Below are 23,580 nucleotides of genomic sequence, written 5' to 3'. Positions count from 1 at the left end.
TACGGGCACTTAGGTGGGGACACAATACCAGACATGAACAAACTTTGGGGCGTGGCATGGAAAAGAAAAAAAAGGATTTTGTAAGTAGCATTGAATTTTTAACTTAGATTTTCTTTTTCGAGGTTGCTTTTTTAGTATTTAGAGCGCATAGGTGGATTAAATCCGCACCCTCTCTTCAACCTAATCCAACCTAACTATAAAATTATTTAAATAGGACTTACCTTAAGTGGATATTTATCTGCTGGAAAAAGCTTTGCTTGTAATTTAAAAAATATTAGCTACAGTTTTGATTTATCAAGTAAAATATCTAAAATTACAACAACAAAAAAATAACTTGTTGAAGTAACTAAAAAATAATAAAAATTATTAGCTGATAGCCTTTGTAGCTATTGCTAATTTGTTCTATACTATTAAGTTTATATTTTCTATGAGTTCAATAAATATATAAATAATTAAAAATAATTTAAATAGGATTTACCTGAAATGACGCTTCCTGCTTTTAGTTGCATTCGGTGAACCAGAAATCTTGAAAAAAGTTGGATGTTTTTTGATAAAAGGCGTTCTTTGCAGCTGCAGTCATCCAACGCTTCCCAGCCATATATCCTTATTCCTGGTTATAAAGTTCGGTTTATTTTCTTTCCTTTATTACAAATCGCCACATTGAAACTTACAAAATATTCGATAAGCAGCTCACTCCTTTCATTTATATCCTTGTTTCTCTATATCTTGTAATGTGCATTAGCATCACTTTTTACAACGAAACTCTTTTTTCTTGAAGTAGCGCTTTAACCAGCAACTTAAGGTTCGAAGTAGGCATCTCTGAAACGTGTGCCAAGTATAGAGAAGCCAGCCAGTAATGCAATGCAAATTTGTCCATGAACATTCCATTAAGGAACAAAGCCAGCCAGTAATAAGACTTATTAATTTCCAACTGCTACTGAATCTTTAAGCGACGGATGAAGAAAACCATTTAGACTACTCTTTGCAAGAATACATGTTCCCATTCTGCGTACCCATGAGTAGTTTAAATTCAGCAATTCTTAGTCCGCGAACCACTCCTCTACACCCCATGGTTCTGCAGAAACCGGACCATAGTCCGGATTAAAATTTTCCGCCACTGTTGCGTTAGCCTCGTTGCTGTGAAACTCCTTACGCATCTAGGGGCAGTGGAGAATGCAGTGAAAGCACTCTTCCTCAGTACACTGGACCCTTGCGATGTGGACGATTTCCCGTTAGATGCTCTACTATGCTGCTATTGAAGTTCCATTTGAGTTCCGTCCAATGCAACCGACTGACACATTCACACAGGGCTTGTCGGGTCCCGTCTCGACGCCTTTCCTTTCTGTTTTGATCGTGACAGGGTGATTTACCGTCTCCTGCAATCCACCAGACTTTAGAGATGTGGTCGATAGTTCCTCAGACAAGTGTTCAGCGACAACTTCTGAGTCATCTCCTGTGTTCGTCAAGAGCTGCTGCATATCAGTCGCATGTTGAAGTCTCAGTGGCAGACAACATACTACGGCCTTTAACACCACAAGCTACGGGTCTCTAGATGTACCGCTCTACTGGAAACAAAGGTAAACCATCGACCCAGTGTATAATACTATCGTAGCTATCCTTGAGTGGTTATAAATATATTTGCGTATTATTTGCCTATTTCGAAGTGCAGATATATTCTTGCAGAACAAAATAACAACCCGTTCGCCAGAATCAACGGTTCAAATCATACTCAAATGATAACCCTCTATTTAGTATATACATATTTGTTTTCACGGTACATACGATATAAGTACGACCTACCACAATGTATGGCGCTTGAAGCCTCCACACCAAATACGGTTGAAAAGCTACTAATCAAAGACGTTCCCCTAACATGAAATAAACTTACTTAAAGTTCGGCAGAGCCCGGTCGGGATTCGAACCTGGACACACGGAGCAACAGCAAGTGCCACTGCCGTTGTCTAGCGTTCGAAGCCATCATTACAACTTCCAAAATTTACATGTTTATGCCATGTAAACAAAAACACATGTCGTGCTTACATCGTAGACACGGTTTTGCGGTATGTTCGATATAAGTACAAGCTATCGCGATGTTTGGTATGGTACGGCTTGAAGCCTGCACACCTAATATATGGTTGAAAAGTCTTCTACCCAAGGACGAACGCTTTGTGTATTGTGATCTCTGGTTTTCCGTTTCCATTGCAAAAAAAACTCCGTTCATTGAGCTCGTCTCGAATGAGAAACCAACGAAAAAATAATTAATTCTGAAAAATTATTACTTGTTAATCAATAGGTAGAGATGGGTTACTACCGGGTAAAATTGGATGAAAAATGACCAATTTATTGCCTCAAGACGTTAGGTCTTGAAATCGGTCAGAAGGTTAGGTTTTTATACAAAGAATACGAAATCAAGGTAGATACCCAAGATATCTGCAAAATTATAAATACCCAGCTTTTATATATAAATGGGAAAATACCCGGCTATTTACCCAATTTACAGGGTAAATACCCAGATATTTACACAATTTACCAGGTAAATACCTTTTGGGTATTTACCCATCGCCCATCTCTATTAATAAGTAAATTTTTCCAACGTTTAAAGGAAAGAGGAAGAAAATAAAAGTTCAATTTAAAGATTTGAGTTATTAATTTCCAATAATACTTAGCCCGAAGCTAATATATGCATGTAAATTCTGTAATAGTTTACAGTTTAAAAGTTTTAAGACTTAAAAATTTCGTATTTACCTTTTTCTTCTTGCAGATTAATTTAGTATGTAATCGTTGACATGGCTAATAAGTTCAATCTAAGAAGGCGTTGGAAACCACCATTCCTTTCACAAGCTATTGATATAATTGTTTTAGCTTGTCTACTAAGTCTTGTCAATGGTGAGGGCAGCGGCGAAGATATATCCGGTAAGCATAGATATGTATGTATGTATGTATTTAAAATGATTTATTTATGTAATTCCTTATTTATAATACAAATGATATACTCGATTTTAATTTTATTGTAATAAATCATAATAAGAAAAAAAATTTAGGTTGTGTGTCTGTGTGATTGGCAGCAATTATCTATTTGAATATAAAGGATTTCAAAAATAAACAAGCTTATGTTCTCATTCATATTCAGTAGCTAAAGTGATCAGTACTTTTGAAATTTTAGTATATATTGGTAAACACGACATTGAGCAATGTTGTTCAAAATTTCAAAAAATTCGGTAGTTGTTAGTAGCGTTTCCCGAAATATGGCACTCCATGGAATGAAAATATTGGACATCTCCCAAGATTGTATGTATTTTCCATTTCATGTCCTATTTTGTCCTATTTTGCAGACTCTAACTCATTAAAATCATTGGAATATGATGATTTTGTAAGGAGTGCGAGAGCAGCTAGATTTCATGACATGGGTTATAATATACCGCCCTACTTTGCAGACTCTAACTAGGCTCATTTTGTTGGTACGATCGTGAAAGCCAGAGGTGGTTTCCTATTTTAAATGGTTGTTCTTTTCGCACTGACAATGTTGACGTTTGCACACTTTGTAGTGCAGTGCGAAAAGAACAACCATTTAAAATAGGAAACCACCTCTGGCTTTCACGATCGTACCAACAAAATGAGCCTAGTTAGAGTCTGCAAAGTAGGGCGGTATATTATAACCCATGTCATGAAATCTAGCTGCTCTCGCACTCCTTACAAAATCATCATATTCCAATGATTTTAATGATTCCAGCAAAAAAGTATGTAGAGACTGTTGGTCCCATCTCCACTGTTCAAATTCTAAAGAGATGCCAATTTGCTCACATTATGTCGACCAATGCGAATACCAAAAAGTACCCAATCGCACAGTCCAATGATTTTAATGATTCAAGCAAAAAAGTATGTAGAGACTGTTGGTCCCATCTCCACTGTTCAAATTCTAAAGAGATGCCAATTTGCTCACATTATGTCGACCAATGCGAATACCAAAAAGTACCCAATCGTCTACCGCAAGTAGACGTGGTAATCTACCAACGTCAAGGGCAAAAACCTTTCTAATGTAGCACAAATGTAGATGGAAAGTTCTACATATAATGATGGAATGCCTGTCTGAAGGAATGCCTGTGGAGCCAGCATGTAATTGGGAGTATTCTTTGGTAAAAATAACATATTTAAGAAGAACCTAAGCAACTTCTCAACCTGCTCGAAACGTTGACAACGCCAAATCTTTGCGCTGTAAAATAGTATAGACTTCGCAGCAGAGTTGAATATCTTCATCTTATTCGAAAGATTTCTCTTCGGATTATAGACATAGCTCGGCCAGTTAGCGTTTATAGCCGTTTTTGCTAAAGCGAGCTTCAAATCTAGATGCTTAGATGTGGATAGGTTAAATGTTATGTTAACACCAAGGTACTTATACTCATTTACAAGATCAATAGTCGGATCTACGTACTACCAACTCGTGTCTCTCCCAATTTTCGAACCTTTCCTAAACATAATTATCTTTGATTTACTGAGATTGATTTCCAGACCCCATTAACTGCATTAAGAAAAGAGAACATCTATCATGCTCTGTTATTCGAACGTTGAATCTGATAAAAGGACAATATCGTCCGCATGCATTAAAAGCTGGCAATGGCAAACATTCTGGAAAGTCGTTCAAGTAAAAACAAAATAAAACTGAACTCAAAGGGTAACCCTGTTTAAAGCCCTTAGTGACATAAAAAGATTCAGAGAGTTTGGAGCCATCCCACACTTGGGAGGTCGTACCCTCATATAGACTCCATAACACACTGACCATCTTGGTCGATAAGCCAGTCCTGCTCAGTTTTAAAAAATAAAAGATTACGAGGGATCTTGTCGAAAGCTGCAGAGAAATCTACAAAGAAAGCCTACGTTTTCTTCCCCAAGTGAGAGTTTAAATGTACAATAGACATTAAATTGAATTAATTATCTGGACTGGAATAACCTTTTCGGAAATCTGCCTGATACTCATTTATGACGTCATTCGCCTGTAGCCAGCTCGTCATCCGATTAAGTAATATCCCAGTGAACAACTTATAGATTGTGTCTAGTAGCGACAGACCTCTGTATATATGTATTGGTATTAAATTCGCATCACCCTTTTTGAATAATGGTACCAATATTACTTTACTATAATTGGCTATGACAGAAAACTATCCGAACGTAGAATAGCGTTTTTCAATCTTCTGCGCTCATTCTAAAATCTCTGACACCAAGTTTCGAGGTGTCTCCTACCACATGACCTTTCCATCGGGCTCCTGGTCTTCCCGGTTTGCGTGTACCAAAGACTTCTTTGCTGGAGATTCTTCATCCATTCGGACAACATGACCTAGTCAACGCAGCCGTTGTATTTGATGCGTGTAACTATGCTATCGTCATCATACAGCTCGTGGTTCATGCGTGGCGCATATTCTTCATTAAAGCAAACTGGTCCATATATTTTACGAAGAATCTTTCTCTCAAATACTCCAAGCACTTCCTCATCTGCTTTCACAAGTACCCATGCCTCAGAACCATATAACAGCGCGGGTAGTATCAGTGTCTTGTATAGTGTAATCTTCGTCTGTCGAGAGGTGGCCTTGTTTCTAAACTGCTTACTTAGTCCAAAGTAGCATCTGTTTGCCAGTATTATTCTTCGCTTAATCTCAAAAATGGTGTCATTCCTTTCGATAACGGCGGTGCCGAGGTAGATCACGTTACAGACTATCTCAAGAGATGGTAGGTGTTGATTTGTCTTTCTCGGGTCTTTTCCAGGATTTGGCGCAGTGTGAATATTTGGTTCAGGGTGGGTTTCCCACGTCCAATTATCTCATTGACTGTAGGTTTTGACCTTTCACATAGTATGCTCGTATCCTTTCTTTTGTGCATCTTTTCTCCTTTCTTGTGTACGGGACATAGTATGCTGGGGTTCCAATCATCGGGTATGCGTTATTCTGGCCATATTGCGCAGATAAGCTGATGCATACGCCTTATCAGTGGGTTGCCTCCGGTCTTAATTAGTTTAGCGGATAACCCGTCGGCTCCTGCTGCCTTGTTGTTCTGCAGTCGGGTCACTGCTACTTGGACCTCATTCTGACTAGGAGGTAAACATTCTATACCATCATGATTGATTGGTTCTGCGGTATCCTCTTCGCCGCCAATGTCGGACACTAGCAGTTGGTTTAAATGTTCTTTCCATATCCTCAGCATGATATCTGCGTCAGTTACCAAATTTCCTTCTTTGTCTCTGCAGGAGGATGTGCCTGCACCAAAGCTATCGGTTTAATTCTTTGGTAGAATTTCGACGCTCTTGGTCGTACCATGTGTTTCTTGGGTGAGGCTTCCAGTACCCAAGTACGGGTTTCGCGGCATTTTCCATGTAGTGGGCAATAGTTTGTCACTGCGCCATTATATCATCGAAACAAGGAATGCTTTCATCAAGCAGTTGGGTCAGTCGAGTAGAGTATGCCGCTGCCACTGTTGTGTTTCTCATCGCCATGTTCAAACGGGTGCGAACCTTTGCTGCAACAAGGAATGATGCTACCAATATAGAATTAAAAAAAAGATGTGGGAATAGCACTATGCAGGAAAATTTGATTAAAAAGAAGCAGAATCTCATTTGGGCATTTTTGTAAACTTCATAATTGATTCTATATCCCTCACACCAGGCGATCTCTCGGTTCAAGGACACGGTAGCCAGAAGGGATGTAAGGTAGTCTCGTAAGTCTGTTAGGTCTCTGCACATTGCGATCCTCAGAAACACTTTTTTTCTCGTACATAGTCTCCTGTACCTCGACCTGCATTCTATATGAGGCACTTGTCCTTTAAACATGAACTGAACTATCTGCGGCAGTGTTTTAGTTATTAAATACACTGAAAATCTCTTTCTAAACCGGTCTAGCCATGTCTGACTGCCGTGTTTCCTTTCCGTGTCGTTACTTCGTTTGCCCTCTTTCTGTAACTAACTGCTGGTCCACTTGTTATCTATTCATTACGAAATTCCTCACACATCACTTTTTTACCTCAAAGACAAACGCTTTGAATTTTGATGAAAATAGGTTCAGATTAAGAAGAACTTTCTTTGAATCATTTGCAACCTTGAAGCAAGAAGTTTTTTTGTTTGCATTACAGATTCTGTGGAAATTAACGTAGAAAGAACACCCTTTAGTTTGGCATTTTCTGTTGTGGATACCGACAACTTTAAATTGCAGAATGTTACCTGCAGAAATAAGAATAATTTGGAGATAGTGGGCAATGAGCATAATATATGGTAAATATAAATGTTATTGTAATTTAAGGTAAATACGACGCTTTGAGACTTTTCTATTTTGCAGTGAAAATCTGGACCCTTGTTCTACATATTTCTCAGTGCTATTCATAAAAGACCTCAAGAATGAAGATCAACCTATATTGGAAAAATCACAAGATGAGAAAACAGATTATGCAGGTAAGGGTGTAATTCATTTCAAAATCATAACTCTTTTTAACAAATTTGATTTGGTGGCAAATATGAGCAATAAGAGTGTTTGCATACTGAAAAATTTGCACAAATTTTTACTGAAAGTCTCTCATTTGCCAGTTGGGAGAGCGTATGACCGAAAATATTTGGAGAGTTTGGAAATGAGAGCAGCAATTTCTTACTCTCCTGCAGATTTTTACTGGCACATCGTTACTGAAAAAGTACCCGAACACACCTTATATAACGAAGACATCGGTAAACAAAAACTAGCTAATTGAGTATTATCATATATTTCAATCTATATGTCATTAAATGGCACCCATCTGTCGGTTAGTCGATAAAATAAGCAATTTATCGATAAAATAAGCAATAAGCATAAAACAAATTCTGTCAACAAGAAAAATATCGTTACGGTAAAATATAACAAGGAGGCCACCGTAGCGCAGAGGTTAGCGTGTCCGCCTATGTCGCTAAACGCCTGGCTTCGAATCCTGGCGAGACCATCACAAATAATTTTCAGCGGGGGTTTTCCCCTCCTAAGTTGGCAACATTTGTGGGGTACTATGCCATGTAAAACTTCTCTCCAAAGTGGTGTCGCACTGCGGCACGCCATTCGGACTCGGATATAAAAAGGAAGCATCTTATCATTGAGCTTAAACTTGAATCAGACAGCACTCATTGATATGTGAGAAGGCCCCAATTCAGCAAAATATAACAAATGAATTTAAAACCGACTCTTGTATTATTTACTGTGGAAAATTAAGCTTTTAACGAAAACAACAGGAACAAGTAAAAAGGCGTTAAGATCGGCCAGGCCGAACTTTGTACACCCACCACCTCGAATATATATATCAATCACCTTTAGTCATAATACGGTGAATAATGCATAAGGGTCTAAAAAAACTTATTGTACCGAATTCATCGATTATAAATTCACCTTTTATGTGCCTAAAACTTTAAATCGGTAGATCGGTATAATGGCAGCTACATTTAAATCTGGACCGATCTGGGCGATATTAAATAGGGATGTCAAGGAGCATAATACAACTCGCTATACCAAATTAAAACCTCAAATCAAGAGATCGGTCTATATAGCAGCTATATATAGTAATCTGAAGCGATCTGGGTCAAATTAAACAAGGATGTCGAGGGGCCTAACATATCTCACTGTCCCAAATTTCAGCGAAATCGCACACAAAATTCTCCTTTAATGGGCCCAATACCTTTAATCGAGAGATCGGTCTATATGAACGCTATCTAAATCTGGACCGATCTGGGCCGCATTTAACAAGGATGTCGAAGGCCCTAACACAACTCACTGTTCCAAATTTCAGCAAAATCGTATAATAAATGTGGATTACATGAGCCCAAGACCTTAAAGTGGCAGATCGGTCTATATGTGGCTATATCAAGATATAGTCCATCTTCGAATTTAATCTACCTATGGACAAAAAAAAAAGGATCTGTGCAAGGTTTCAGCTCAATGTCTCTATTTGTAAAGACTGTAGCGTGATTTCAACAGACAGACGGATGAACGGATGGACATAGCCAAATCGTCTTAGATTTTTACGACGATCAAGATATATATTTTAAAGGATAGCAAATGGATATTACGGTGTGTTTCCTCCTTCTGGACATTATTCTAAATATTCCGCTTACTATAACTTATAATTCTTTCATTTAAGGCAGTATTACCGACAAGACTGCGAGCAATATTATTGTAGGATATATGAACCCTCTCTTTAAAAAAAAACGTTAAAAACTCAGTTGACCTAAAGCCAGAAATCAAAAAAAAAAAAATTAAAGTAAGTTTTAAGGTTAAAGCATTACTTTTTCTAAGTTGTTGACAGATTCGAAGGCAAATTTGACCATAAGTCACTGAACAACAAAAGTAATATATGATACACATCGTGAAAAGCATTTCGTGAAAACCTCTGTATGAACTTATAAAATTATTTGTAACTTATTTTTCTTGAAATTATGTCGCACTTTTTTCGAGTTTGTGTATGAAAGTAACATTTAACTTCATTTTACACAAATGATCTCAAAAAAAGAAATATTCTCATTAAAGTTCACCAGAAGTTCCGAAAAAGACATGGAGAATTAAAAATTTGTAAGGAAATTAAAATATAAATTACCGCATTTCATGCGAAAATTATTTTCTGACAATATAACTGTTTTATCTTAACATGTTTTCGAATTTAGCCAAAATCTCGAATTTAGCCAAATTGACAATTTGCTCCTAAAATGGAATATTATTTTAGGAGCAAATTGTCAAAAAAAAAAATATTCCACATCAAATTTAACTATGAGCCACCAAAGATTTGAAATCTGTCAATACAATATAATACTTATAGGTTAGGTTAAAGTGGCAATCTGTCATCAGACTCACTTAAACGTTTTCGTCCATTGTGATACCACAGGAACAGGAGAAGGAAGATACCTTTTAGCTCCTACCGTTGAACCATGTTCACATCCGATAAATCAGACAGGTTCTCAAAGAAGTGGAACTCCTTTTGGCAGCCAGTGCGGGACACACACACAATAGATGTTCCATAGTCTCTTCTTCCTTGACGTCCTCACACAAGCACCCCCAACAATATATGTATAAAAAATGTACCATTAATTTTGATAAATTTCGTATTTTTCTGAATTTATTGTAAAGAGTCCCCAAATTCTTCACTATAAGAGGATAATGAAAGAAATGTTCCAAATCCAATTTCATTAGGAGTACCCAAGGAAAGACGTTTGTGGGTTAAATATATCGCTATTTCTAGTTTATTAATGCAACAATTACTACTACTATTATATTTTTGTCATTTTTGTTGTTCAGTGACTTATTAAGGAACATTTTTGTCTTTGATATCTTCCTCGTAAAATGATCTTTTATTGGCGCATCAACTTAGAAAATGTAATACTTCAACCCTAAAATATACTTTTCATTATACCCTCCATCATAGGATGGGGGTATACTAATTTTGTCATTCTGTTTGTAAAACCTCAAAATATGCGTCTGAGACCGCATAAAGTATATATATTCTTGATAGTCATATCTTTTTAAGTCGATCTAGCCATGTGCGTCCGTCCGTCCGTCTGTCTGTCGAAAGCACGCTAACTTTCGAAGGAGTTAAGCTACCCGCTTGACAATTTGCACAAATACTTTTCATTAGTGTAGGTCGGTAGGGATTGTAAATGGGCCAAATCGGTCCATGTTTTGATATAGCTGCCATGTAAACCGATCTTGTGTCTTGACTTCTTGAGCCTCTAGAGGACGCAATTCTCGTCCGATTTAACTGAAATTTTGCACGTGATTTTTTGGTATCACTTCCGACAACTGCGCTGCGTATGGTTTAAATCGGTTAATGTTTTGTTATGGGTGCTATATAAACCGATCTTGGGTCTTGATTTCTTGAACCTCTAGAGGGCGCAATTCTCCGATTTGACTGAAACCTTGCACATAGTGTTTTGGTATCACTTCCAATAACTGTGTTAAGTATGATTCAAATCGGTTCATAATCTGGTATAGCTGTCATATAAACCGATCTTGGATCTGGACTTCTTGAGCCAATAGAATGCGCAATTCCCATCCGATTTGGCTGAAATTTTGCATGAAATGTTTTGTTATGACTTCCAATAACTAAGTATGGGGCAAATCGGTACATAGCTGTCATATAAACCGATCTGGGATCTTGACTTCTTAAGCCTCAAGAGGCCGCAATTCTCATCCGATTAGGAAGAAAATTTATACAACAGCTTTTCTCATTACCTTCAACATACGTGTCTAATACGGTCTGAATCGATCAATAGCTTGATACAGCTCCCATATAAACCAATTTCCCGATTTTGCTTCTTGAGCCCCTACAAGGCGCAATTATTATCCGAATCAACTGAAATATTACACAATAGCATATTCTCATTCAATATTCTTTGTTTGCCTAAAAAGAGATACTGCGCATAGGACTCGACAAATGCGATCCATGGTGGAGGGTATATAAGATTCGTCCCGGCCGAACTTAGCACACTCTCACTTGTTTTTATTGATTTCTGGCTTTTAGTCTATGATATGAAGTGATGTGATATTTTTGTAGAATATATTGATCAGCCACATATTCATTTCAAATGAGTTTTTAATGTTTTTTTTGTAAAAGAGACCATAAAGACCCCTTTAGTGAGCCGGCTGCTGGTTGAAATATTCTTCAATAATATTGCTCTGTATCTTGTTAGTAATATAATATTGTAAGCGGAATTTTTAGAAAAATGTCCGGAAGGGGGACACTTAATCCTTTTGTTTGGTTACTTTTCGATGAAAACTTTCAAAACGCCGATACACATGCATTTTAGCATTTTTTTATAGCCTCCACCATAGGATGGGGGGGTATACTAATTTCGTCATTCGAAATATTCGTCTGAGACCGCATAAAGTATATATATTCTTAATCGTCGCGACATTTTATGTCGATCTAGCCATGTCCGTCCGTCTGTCCGTCCCTCCGTCCGTCTGTCTGTCGAAAGCACGCTAACTTCCGAAGGTGTAGAACTAGCCGCTTGAAATTTTGCACAAATACTTCTTATTAGTGTAGGTCGGTTGGTATTGTAAATGGGCCATATCGGAACATGTTTTGATATAGCTGCCATATAAACCGATCTTGGGTCTTGACTTCTTGAACCGCTAGAAGGCGCAAATCTTATCCGATTGGAATGAAATTTTGCGCGACGTGTTTTGTTATGATATCCAACAATTGTGCCAAGTATGGTTTAAATCGGTGTATAACCTGATATAGCTGCCATATAAACCGATCTTGGGTCTTGACTTCTTGAACCTCTAGAAGGCGCTAATCTTATCCGATTGGAATGAAATTTTGCACGACGTATTTTGTTATGATATTCAACAATTGTGCCAAGTATGATTCAAATCGGTTCATAATCTGGTATAGCTGTCATATAAACCGATCTTGTGTCTTGACTTCTTGAGCCTCTAGAGGGCGCAATTATCGTCCGATTTAACTAAAATTTTGCACGTAGTGTTTTGGTATTACTTTCAACAGCTGTGCTAAGTATGATTCAAATCGGTTCATAATCTGGTATAGCTGTCATATAAACCGATCTTGGATCTTGACGTCTTGACGTCTTGAGCCAAGTGATGGCGCAATTCTCATCCGATTTGGCTGAAATTTTGCATGAGGTGTTTTGTTATGATTTCCAATAACTGTGCTAAGTATGGCGTAAATCGGTATAGAACCTGATATAGCTGCCATATAAACCGATCTGGGATCTTGACAATTCGAACCTCTATAGGGCGCAATTCTCATCCGATTTGGCTGATTTTGTACAAGGCCTTCTCTCATGACCTTGAACATACGTGTTTAGTATGGTCTGAATCGATCAATAGCTTGATACAGCTCCCATATAAACCTATCTCCCGATTTTGCTTCTTGAGCCCCTACAAGGCGCAATTCTTATCCGAATGAACTGAAATATTACACAATGACTTCTACAATGTCAATCAGCATTCAATTATGGTCCGAATCGGACTATAACTTGATATAGCTCCAATAGGATAACAGTTCTTATTCAAAATTTTATGTTTGTCTAAAAAGAGATACCGCGCATAGAACTCGACAAATGCGATCAATGGTGGAGGGTATATAAGATTCGGCCCGGCCGAACTTAGCACGCTCTTACTTGTTTTCATTGTTACCGATGTCCTCTACAGAGAACCTGAATATAAGGGTCCACTGTTAATTTCTCATATGTTTTTTGTTTGAGTGTATTTAGTCAGTTTAATTTTGATTTTGTGTGCCGCTGTCGGCTAAAAACCACATTTTTGTTTTTTCTTAAAATAGATTTGATTATATTGCTAATATATAAACGGTGATTGTTTTCTGGAAAGGAGAGGTGTTGCTTATGTGAGTGTAGTTTGTTCCGAAATAGTCATGTCCTTCTTAGTGGACATCGGTAGTCAATGGTTGTAAAATCTTTGCAGTTGCTTAACTAGTTTATATACCGTTATATACCGATATAGACCAAACTCGGCATGTAAGTTAAAAGCCATAACAATTTTAGCCAAATCGGACAGCACCTGCGCCCTCTAGGGATTCAAGACGACAAATCGTTTGATCGCCATGTATGGGAGCTATAACGGGGTACAAAAAGAATTGGACCAATATTTGCATGTAAGTTCAAAGTGATAGTAGAAGTCAGCGTTAAAAATTTCAGCGGAATCAAATGAAAATTGCGCCCTCTAGGAGCTTAAGAAGTCATATCGGTTGATCGGTATATATGGGAGCTATATCCAAATATGAACCGCTATGGCCCTTTTTCAATCCTCAACGACCTACATCGAAATGAAGTAGCTGTGCAAAATTTTGAATCCAATTGCTTTATTAAAATGCATGCATTGGCAATTTTTGGTTGGATTAATTCCGTTGATTACCAATGTCCTTTCAGGAGGTCATTTTGCTACAAACAAGCCATCTAACATATGTATATTCACGAAGAAAGCATTTTTGTGCTTCTTAGCATTCCAGACAACTAGTTGCGAAGAGAAAATAGTTTTATCATTGCTACTTTTAGTTTGGTAGTGAAAGGGTTAACTGAATCGCTCTTTTACGTTACTTTTTCTACCCTCCACCAGAGGGTGGGGGTATACTAACTTCGTTAAACTGTTTGAAACTCTTGGAAATATTCGTCTAAGACCCCATAAAGTATATATATTCTTGATCGACATGATATTTTAAGTCGATTTAGCCATGCCCGTCCGTCTGTCCATCCGTCCGTCTGTCGAAAGCACGCTAAAATACTTCTTATTAGTGTAGGTCAGTTGGGATTGTAAATGGGCTATACCGGTCCATGTTTTGATATAGCTACCATATAAACCGATCTTGGATCTTGAGCCTTTAGAGGGCGCAATACTTCTCCGACTTGGCTGAAATTTTGCACGATGTGCTTTGTTATGACTTCCAGCAACCTGTTATAGCTGTCATATAAATCGATCTGGGGTCTTGACTTCTTGAGCCTCTAGAGGGCGCAATTCTTATCCGATTTGACTGAAATTTTACATAACGTGTTTCGTTATGGCTTCCAACAACTGTGCCTAATATGGTTCAAATTGCTCCATAGCCTGTTATAGCTGTCATATAAACCGAACTGGGGTCTTGACTTGATTTGGCTGAAATTTTGAACAACGACTTTTTCCATAACAACATTCAACATACTTGTCAAATATGGTCCGAATCGGTCTAAAGCCTGATACAGCTCCCGTATAAACCGAACTCCCTATTTTACTTCTTGAGCCTCTAGAGGACGCAATTCCTATCCGATTTGGCTGAAATTTGGCATGACGTGTTTCGTTATGACTTCCAATAACTGTATTTGGTATGGTTTAAATCAGTCCATAACCTGATATAGCTGTCATATAAACCGATCTGGGATCTTAACTTCTTGGATCTCTAGAGGGCGCAATTAGTATCCGATTTGAATGAAATGTTGTACAACAGTTTCTCCCATGACCTTCAATATACGTGTCAAATCTTATCCAATTTGGCTGAAATTTGGAACAACGGCTTTTCACATAACCTTCAACATACGTGTCAAATATGGTCTGAATCGGTCTATGGCCTGAAACAGCACCCATATAAATGGTTCTCCCTATTTTACTTGAGCCCCTAAAGGGTGCAATTCTTACTCGAATTGGCTGAAATTTTACACAATGACTTCTGCTATAGCCTCCAACATTCAATTCAATTGTGGTCCGAATCAGCCCATAACATGATATAGCTTCAATAGCATAGCAATCTTTCATACTTTGTTTGCCTGAAAAACAGATACCGGGGAAAGAACTCGACAAATGCAATCCATGGTGGTGGGAATATCAGATTCGGCCCGGCCGAACTTAGCACGCTTTTACTTGTTTTCATTTTATCTATTTATTGATATGAACTTAATTTTACAAATTAACTTTTTCAGAACCATCAACAACTATTACGGAAATAGTTAACTACACGGAATCTATAAATATGACATGGAGCACCGAACATCGAACCTGTGTCCAAAACTTTCAAATAGAGGCTAAATCTGCCGACAATTCCCAAACACTGAGATGGACTGTGACAAACGAAATAACTTTTCTGGAAATGGAAGGATTGTATCCATGTCAGGATTACACCATACAATTGAAGACGTACAACATCAGCAACGTCCTAATTTCAAATAACACGAGGGCGTCTAGAACTGAGTACAAAGGTAACATTCGGTGTATTGCAATATCGGCCAATAACACTGTAATTACTATTGTGTGAGGAAATAATATTAGAATTTCATATTCAAAAAAGAAAACACAATAGAGTCTGCAGAAGTCGTAGTTGATACTTTATTATCCAAAACATTTCAAAATTTGTAGGCATTCGAATTGCTTTTCTCTTTTCATTTTTTTAGTTTTTGTAATATTTTCTATGTTTTTAATAACTTTTCGAGTGCATAAATCACAATTAGTAAGATTAAGATTACCTTACCTTACCGCAGGTTCAGACTTATTAATGTTTAAGGTAGTCAAAAGCCAACTAATTTTTAAATTTTTTCGAAATGAATGACATTTAATAAGGTTTCTTTTTGGTAGGAGTTTTTAATGCTTTTAAAACTTTTTGTAAACAGTGCCAATTGCCATGTAAAAGTTTTCCCAACCAGAGGTGATATTTTTAATCACCATGTATTTGAGCAGATGTCACTTTTGAAGTTTTTATTCGTTGACATTTGGCAAGTTGACTCTACGCTACGCATCTGGGGCTCAGAATACTCAAGAGTTGTTGTTGAGAAACCTCTCCATCCTCAATGTGTGGCTGCTTGTTGCGGTTTATTGTCCGACGCATTCATTGGACTGTACTTTTTCGAAAAGTAGGATGAATCAACAGTTACGGTAAATAGATTGCGCTCTCGAGATATGATTAATCATTTTTTTATGGTCGGAATTGGATGGTATTGATCTGGACAACGTTCACTTTTAACAAAACGGCGCTAAGTGTCACACAAGCAACGAAACCATCACTCTTTAAAGGGAAAAGTTTCCGGGCCGTGTTATCTCTGGAAGGGGTGATCACAACAGGCCACCGAGAACTTGTGGTTTAACATTTTGCGACTTCTTACTTCGAGGCCATGTGGAAGATAAGGTGTAGAGTCGATTCAAGACCTCAAATATAGAATTCTTGAGGCTATCGAGGACATGGGACAGCCACTTTGCGATTTAGTTATGGAAGTTTTATGAAAAGGATATGGTCCTAAAAGCGTGGTCTTGATGGCCATTTGAATGGTGTTCAGCAGATCACGAAGGACCTGTATGACTCTCTAGTGTCAGCATGTCCTAAAGCCAAACGAAACGGCAAACAACGACCGACATTGTAAACTTCAAACTAGTTGGTCTAAGGAAGGGCTGCAGAAAACTCTTCAATAAGCTGAAAGACAAACAGAAAAACTAACCTAGTATGAATTCTGGAGCTCCGTGGATACATCTGAGGCCTCTAGGGCAAGGAAATCCTATCCTCGAAACTTATTTCGGTAGAGTATATTCAGAACTCAGAGAAGGTACCGACATTGTCTAGTGAATAAACATTAGAACTACTCGTTGATACACATTTCCCTGGAGACACCAACGGATACCAGAAGAGGTTGTCACTGAATTGCATTCGTCAGAGGTTGTTGCAAAAATTGTGTCTGAGTCGAAAATCCATTGGGCGGTAAACAGATTCAACTGCCAAGCCCAGATTATGTTTCACCGATTGAATTACAAGCTGAGTCCGATAGATCGTCTCCTTAGTTTATTTTAATTCCAAAAGCAGGTAAACCTTACCACACAAAGGCGAAAGATTTTCGTCCTTTTAGTCTGTCATCCTTAATGCTGAAAACTCCAGAGAGGTTGGAAGAAACATATCCTGGGGAAAAAAATATCTGGATATCACTTCTCTCGGCAACAGCATGCATTAAGCAAGGGCAATTACACTGAAACAGCCTTTCAAGACATAGTCGCCTACATAGAGGGCTACCTTGCTGCTATGGAATATACAATGGTAGAATTTTTTTGAAATTGAAGATGCTTTCAATAATGTAAAACCGACGTAGATCATGAAGGAGTTGGTGTTTTTAGGCATCAACTCTACCATTAGGAATAAAAATTTATTTCTTGTTTACTTACTAAGGCGTGCATTACGGTGTGCTTGGAATCTGTAAATCTACAAAGATGGGTTGGAAATCTGTATGAGGTATACGGTCGCCTCTACTTTTCAGCTAGAGATACAAGTTACCCACAGTGGCACCTGTGTCCTCGGGATGAGAGGATCTTCCATTTACTGAAAGCGCAAAATACCTGGGTGTTTTGCTGGACAGGAAATTGAAATCAAACATTTTGAAAACGGCAAGAATCGCAACTCTTCCGTATACACCTGTAAAAGTTGGGGGTTCGAACCGCGTGGCATGCACTGGGTATATAATGCAGTTGTTTCACCTATAATGCTATATAGTGTTGTATTATGATGGACGGTACTTCAAAAGTCCACCAAGTGTTAAAGCTTGGTTTATTTTGGCATCAGAGCAGCTCTGAGGATGATTCCATTGGATGCACTGAATTTAAGGTTACACCTAATGCATCTGCACATTGTAGCTAGACTATTTGATGCGACCACTGATATGGGGCTAAGGGACCTTTTTCATTGGTTATGCGGTGGTTAACGACGATTGGCATAAATATCTCCGCCAGGCAGCCATTAAATCTCTGAGGAAAATAATTCTGAATACAAGAACCGTCATCGACTCTCACAGATCTCTCAACAAGATGACTGAACTGACATATGAGATATCCCAGGGAACTATAGAGCAGACGAGCTTGCACTTGTTCACAAAGTGCGGGTTGTGAATGCTTTAAGATAATGTGGCACAACCTAGACTTAAAATGGTCCACCGCTTTGTTATCGCTGGCTAGAACATACGACTCAGTCATTGTGTCTGTCACGACAGGTCACTGTCTGATCGGAAAATATGCCGACAGTTTAAAAGTTGCCAGTAACGATTTCTGCAGAGGATATGAGAAAGTCATTGAATTGGAGACTATAGAACATTTGCTGTGTGACAGGTAGAAGAAGTTACATTTTAGGTTCTCATTTCTTTCAGAACTTGTCTGAATTAGCGGATGTGTACATTCGCAAATTGTTGGTCTTTTTAAAGCGAACTGGGTGGTTCAACGGTAGGAACTAGAAGGCATCTTCCTTCTCCTGTCCCTGTGGTATCACAATGGACGAAAAGTTCAAAGTGAGTCTGCTGGCAGTCTGCTACTTAAGCAAAATCCAACGCAACACCCACACTGTTAATGGTCCATTTATCCATGAATCCCCAGAATCCTATTTTCCTCCGATTCGTCTTAAGCTCCAATACTCACGCTGAAAAATGGTATATTAATTGATATAGCACCCACATAAATCTTTTCCCCGAATTGACTTCTTGAGTCCCTAAAATGTAAATTTTTATCCAAGTTAGTTCTAAGCCAAATGCGTTGCAAGTAGGTTCACAAGTGTTTATAGTAGCAATGTGCACGTGAGCAAACTACTCACGCTCCCAAGAAAAAAATTTTACTCACACACTTTCGTGTCTGTCTTTTTTATGTCGGCTCACGTTCACGCACGCTTACGATACAAAAATTTTAATCACGAAAACAATCACAACTTACGCGACACTCATTACTTTAAACAAACACTATATGCAAAATTGCAGCTAAATCAGATAATAAATGCGCCCTATAGAGGCGTGAAGTCAAGGGAGATCGATTCATACATATTTATATTTATAAAGGGTGATTTTTTTGAGGTTAGGATTTTCATGCATTAGTATTTGACAGATCACGTGGGATTTCAGACATGGTGTCAAAGAGAAAGATGCTCAGTATGCTTTGACATTTCATCATGAATAGACTTACTAACGAGCAACGCTTGCAAATCATTGAATTTTATTACCAAAATCAGTGTTCGGTTCGAAATGTGTTCATTCACCGTTCAGCGATGAGGCTCATTTCTGGTTGAATGGCTACGTAAATAAGCAAAATTGCCGCATTTGGAGTGAAGAGCAACCAGAAGCCGTTCAAGAACTGCCCATGCATCCCGAAAAATGCACTGTTTGGTGTGGTTTGTACGCTGGTGGAATCATTGGACCGTATTTTTTCAAAGATGCTGTTGGACGCAACGTTACGGTGAATGAACACATTTCGAACCGAACACTGATTTTGGTAATAAAATTCAATGATTTGCAAGCGTTGCTCGTTAGTAAGTCTATTCATGATGAAATGTCAAAGCATACTGAGCATCTTTCTCTTTGACACCATGTCTGAAATCCCACGTGATCTGTCAAATACTAATGCATGAAAATCCTAACCTCAAAAAATCACCCTTTAGCTTAACGTGGACCGAATTGGTCGATTTACAATCCCGTCCGAACTTCATCGTTCGATAGGCGGTGGTACGCACATGAATATATCGACTTGGAATGTCGGCATAAAATCTTGGTGGGCCTTAGATCGACATATCGATGGCTTACAATATTCTTTAAATAGAAAGCATTAAACAATGGTCTAAAGGACAATATCCTACCATGGAATCTCTATTTTTAAAAACTTAAAAGAAAATAAATTATTTTTATTTCCTAAGCCACATTTAGAACAAAAAAAATAATTTAAAATAAAAAAATAAATAAATGGGAGGCCACCGTAGCGCAGAGGTTAGCATGTCCGCCTATGACGCTGAACGCCTGGGTTCGAATCCTGGCGAGACCATCAGAAAAAAAATGTTCAGCGGTGGTTTTCCCCTCCTAATGCTGGCAACATTTGTGAGGTACTATGCCATGTAATACTTCTCTCCAAAGAGGTGTCGCACTGCGGACTCGGTTATAAAAAGGAGGCCCCTTATCATTGAGCTTAAACTTGAATTAGACTGCACTCATTGATATGTGAGAAGTTTGCCCCTGTTCCTTAGTGGAATGTTCATGGGCAAAATTTGTATTTTTTGTTTGTAACGCCTCGAAATATTCGTCTAAGACCCTATAAGGTACATACATTCTTGATCGTATCGACGGTTGAAATCGGTCTATAGGCTGATATAGCTCTCATACAAACCAATCTGCCGGTTTGACTTGTACGGTTCCGAGACGCTTTAATTTTTACTGATTTGACAGAAGTTTGGTATTTTGTATAAATTTTTAGCAAAGTCCATGGTGATGGGTTCCCAAGGTTCGGTCCGGCCGGGCTTAGCACGCTTTTACTTGTTTGGATTATGGCATTCATTACCGATTGATTAGATTCGAAACTTAGAATAGAAATGTGCGAGTTTTTGCTTGCAGAAATTTACCTATCGTAAATAACCAATTTTCTTCCATTTTCAAGAAATTTGTAAAAAATAAAACTATAATTATTACAATTCACATTTTTGGTCCCTTAATTTTGACAAAAGTCAACCTTGTGATTTGGCAAAGCAACAAACACGACCAAACCAGAAATTGTATCACTGAAACTTAATACAGCAGGATATATTTTTAAGGAAAATCTTCATACTTTATCCAAATTTACATTGTACTTCGGCTGTAGTTCTCCTTGTGTAGTTCTCCTTGTGCCTGCCCGAAAAAACAAACACCAATGAAGCACCATTGCCTGTGTTAGAGGTTTCGTAAGCCACATATTTTTTAGTCCTCTTTGACGTAAAACAACAATGTATTGTGTAAAAACAGTTTAAAAACAATGGCGTATTGTTTAAAACGTGTTTTTATTTTTTTTTACTAACAATAACTTTTTTACAATTTCTGTTTGTTTCTCTTTCGAGATGAGCTCAATGATCGGTGATTTTCTTTGCAAATGGAAAAGGAAAGCCAGAGATCGCAACACACGCCAACCACAATGGGATGCGTTTCGTCTTTGGTTAGAAGACTTTTCAACCATATTAGGTGTGACGGCTTCAAGAGCCGTATGTTGCATTTGTATCGTATTTATTGCGAAAACGCCTCTATGTTACAATTACCACATTAACCACGCTCGACAACCTTGTCTATTAGCTGTGCTTTTCTCAATGTGAAAAGTACAGCGTGTAATGGTAGATTTTTTGTCTACAACAAATTGCACTACTCCCATTATACGCACATGATTTTGTGCATTTGTTGGGAGTTGTATTGATGACTTCGAACTTTAGACAACGGCTCGCGCTGCTGCTCCGTGTGCCCAGGTTCGAATCCCGGCCGGCCTCTGTCGAATTTGTTATTTTTTCATTTTCCCTTTTTTTAACAACCACCATTTGCTTTTTTTACCTTTGGGATGGCAAAATATGGTCGGCGGATTGATTTTTCTTCCCCGAAATCTTAGTCATAATCAATTTGTACATACGATTCGGAATTAATCTTTGAACAAATACTCGCTGGTGTCATTCGTTTCGGTATATAAAGGTACTGACTATCTCAAAGTTATGATTCCCAATTTTCTCCATTTTCTTTGTCTGCTCGGTTGTACAAGGTGTTTTGGGATTTGAAACCATCCATTTCGTCTTATCTCCATTTACTGCCAGACCCATTTTCACTGACTCTCTTTCGATTTTTTCAAAGGCTGCAGTTGCTAGAAATTCTTTCCTATCCTTACTGAGGAACGCGTATCAGCAAGTGTCATCCTGCAGAGTCTTATTAATTTTGCAGGGATACCAAATTCAGATATGGCTTGAAATACCTTTGAACGTAAAGCAATATCGACGGCGGCTTTGTAGTCAACAAAGAGATGGTAGGTGTTAGTTTGTCCTTCTCGGGTCTTTTCCAGGATTTGGCGCAGTGTGAATATCTGGTCTAGGGTGGATTTACCTGGTCTAAAGCCGCATTGATAGGGCCCGATTATCTCATTGACTTTAGGTTTTAATCTTTCACACAGTACGCTCGAGAGTTTCTTGTATGCGATGGGGAGGAGACTTATTCCTCTGTAGTTGGCACATTGCGTCTTGTCTCCTTTCTTGTGTACGGGACATAGTATGCTGAGGTTCCAATCATCGGGTATGCGTTCTTCTGGCCAGATTGCGCAGATAAGCTGATGCATACGCCTTATCAGTGTGTTGCCTCCGGTCTTAAATAGTTCAGCGGGTAACCCGTCGGCTCCTTCTGCCTTCTTGTTATTTAGTCGGGTCACTGCTACTTGGACCTCATTCTGACTAGGAGGTAAACATTCTATACCATCATGATTGATTGGTTCTGCGGTATCCTCTTCGCCGCCAACGTCGGACAATAGCAGTTGGTTAAAATGTTCTTTCCATATCCTCAGCATGTTATCTGTGTCAGTTACCAGATTTCCTTCTGTGTCTCTGCAGGAGGATGTGCCTGCACCAAAGCCATCGTTTTGATGTTTAATTCTTTGGTAGAATTTCCGGACTTCATTCCGACTCCTGTACATCTCAATTCGCTCACACTCACGTCTTTCCATTTCCTTTTTCTTTCTGCGAAATAGACGTTTCTCCTCTCTCCTTTTCTCCCGATACATCTCCTTCATCTGGCGCGTTGCTACTGATTGCAGGGTTGCTCTATACGCCGCATTCTTGGCTTCAGTAGCATCTCGACACTCTTGGTCGTACCATGGGTTTTTTGGAGGAGGCTTCCGGTACCCAAGTACGGATTTCGGGGCATTTTCCATGGAGTGGGCAATAGTATGCCACTGCGCCATTATATCATCGGAACAAGTAGTGCTTTCATCAAGCAGTTGGGTCAGTCGAGTGGAGTATGCCGCTGTTATTTGTTGTGTTTGCAGCTTTTCAATGTCCAGCTTCCGTGCAGTGTCAGATCGTACTTTCCTCGCCATGTTCAAACGAGTGCGAATCTTTGCTGCAGCAAGGTAATGATCCGAATCTATATTCGCTCCACGGATCGATCGTACATCTAACACGCTGGATGTATGCCTTCCATCTATCAGGACGTGATCAATTTGGTTTCTCGTGTTTTGATCGGGTGACAGCCATGTAGCTTTGTGAATATTTTGTGAATTTTTGAAATCTGGTGCTACTAACTACCATGTTTTTTGCCGCGGCGAAAAATCTATCAGCCTCAACCCATTACTGGACGTTATCTCGTAGAGGCTAAACTTTCCGACTGTTGGACCACAAATGTCT

The 23,580-nt window shown here is 38.6% G+C and overlaps 1 protein-coding gene across 2 annotated transcripts in view; it reads left to right on the top strand.

Moving 5' to 3' along the window:
• Positions 1–23,580, top strand: part of LOC106091412 (phosphatidylinositol phosphatase PTPRQ) — a 96,411-nt gene that overhangs the window by 36,317 nt on the left and 36,514 nt on the right. For both annotated transcript variants that reach the window (XM_059370007.1, XM_059370008.1), the window contains exons 2-5: positions 2,762–2,913; positions 7,111–7,249; positions 7,314–7,426; positions 15,404–15,679. In XM_059370007.1, coding sequence (XP_059225990.1) covers positions 2,787–2,913; positions 7,111–7,249; positions 7,314–7,426; positions 15,404–15,679 — 655 coding nt within the window. In that variant the 5' untranslated portion in view covers positions 2,762–2,786. The remainder of the gene's footprint in view (positions 1–2,761; positions 2,914–7,110; positions 7,250–7,313; positions 7,427–15,403; positions 15,680–23,580) is intronic.

This window comes from Stomoxys calcitrans, chromosome 5, assembly GCF_963082655.1.
Source record: "Stomoxys calcitrans chromosome 5, idStoCalc2.1, whole genome shotgun sequence".
NCBI classification, from domain to species: Eukaryota; Metazoa; Arthropoda; class Insecta; order Diptera; family Muscidae; genus Stomoxys; species Stomoxys calcitrans.
This window is presented reverse-complemented; position numbering and strand designations above follow the sequence as displayed.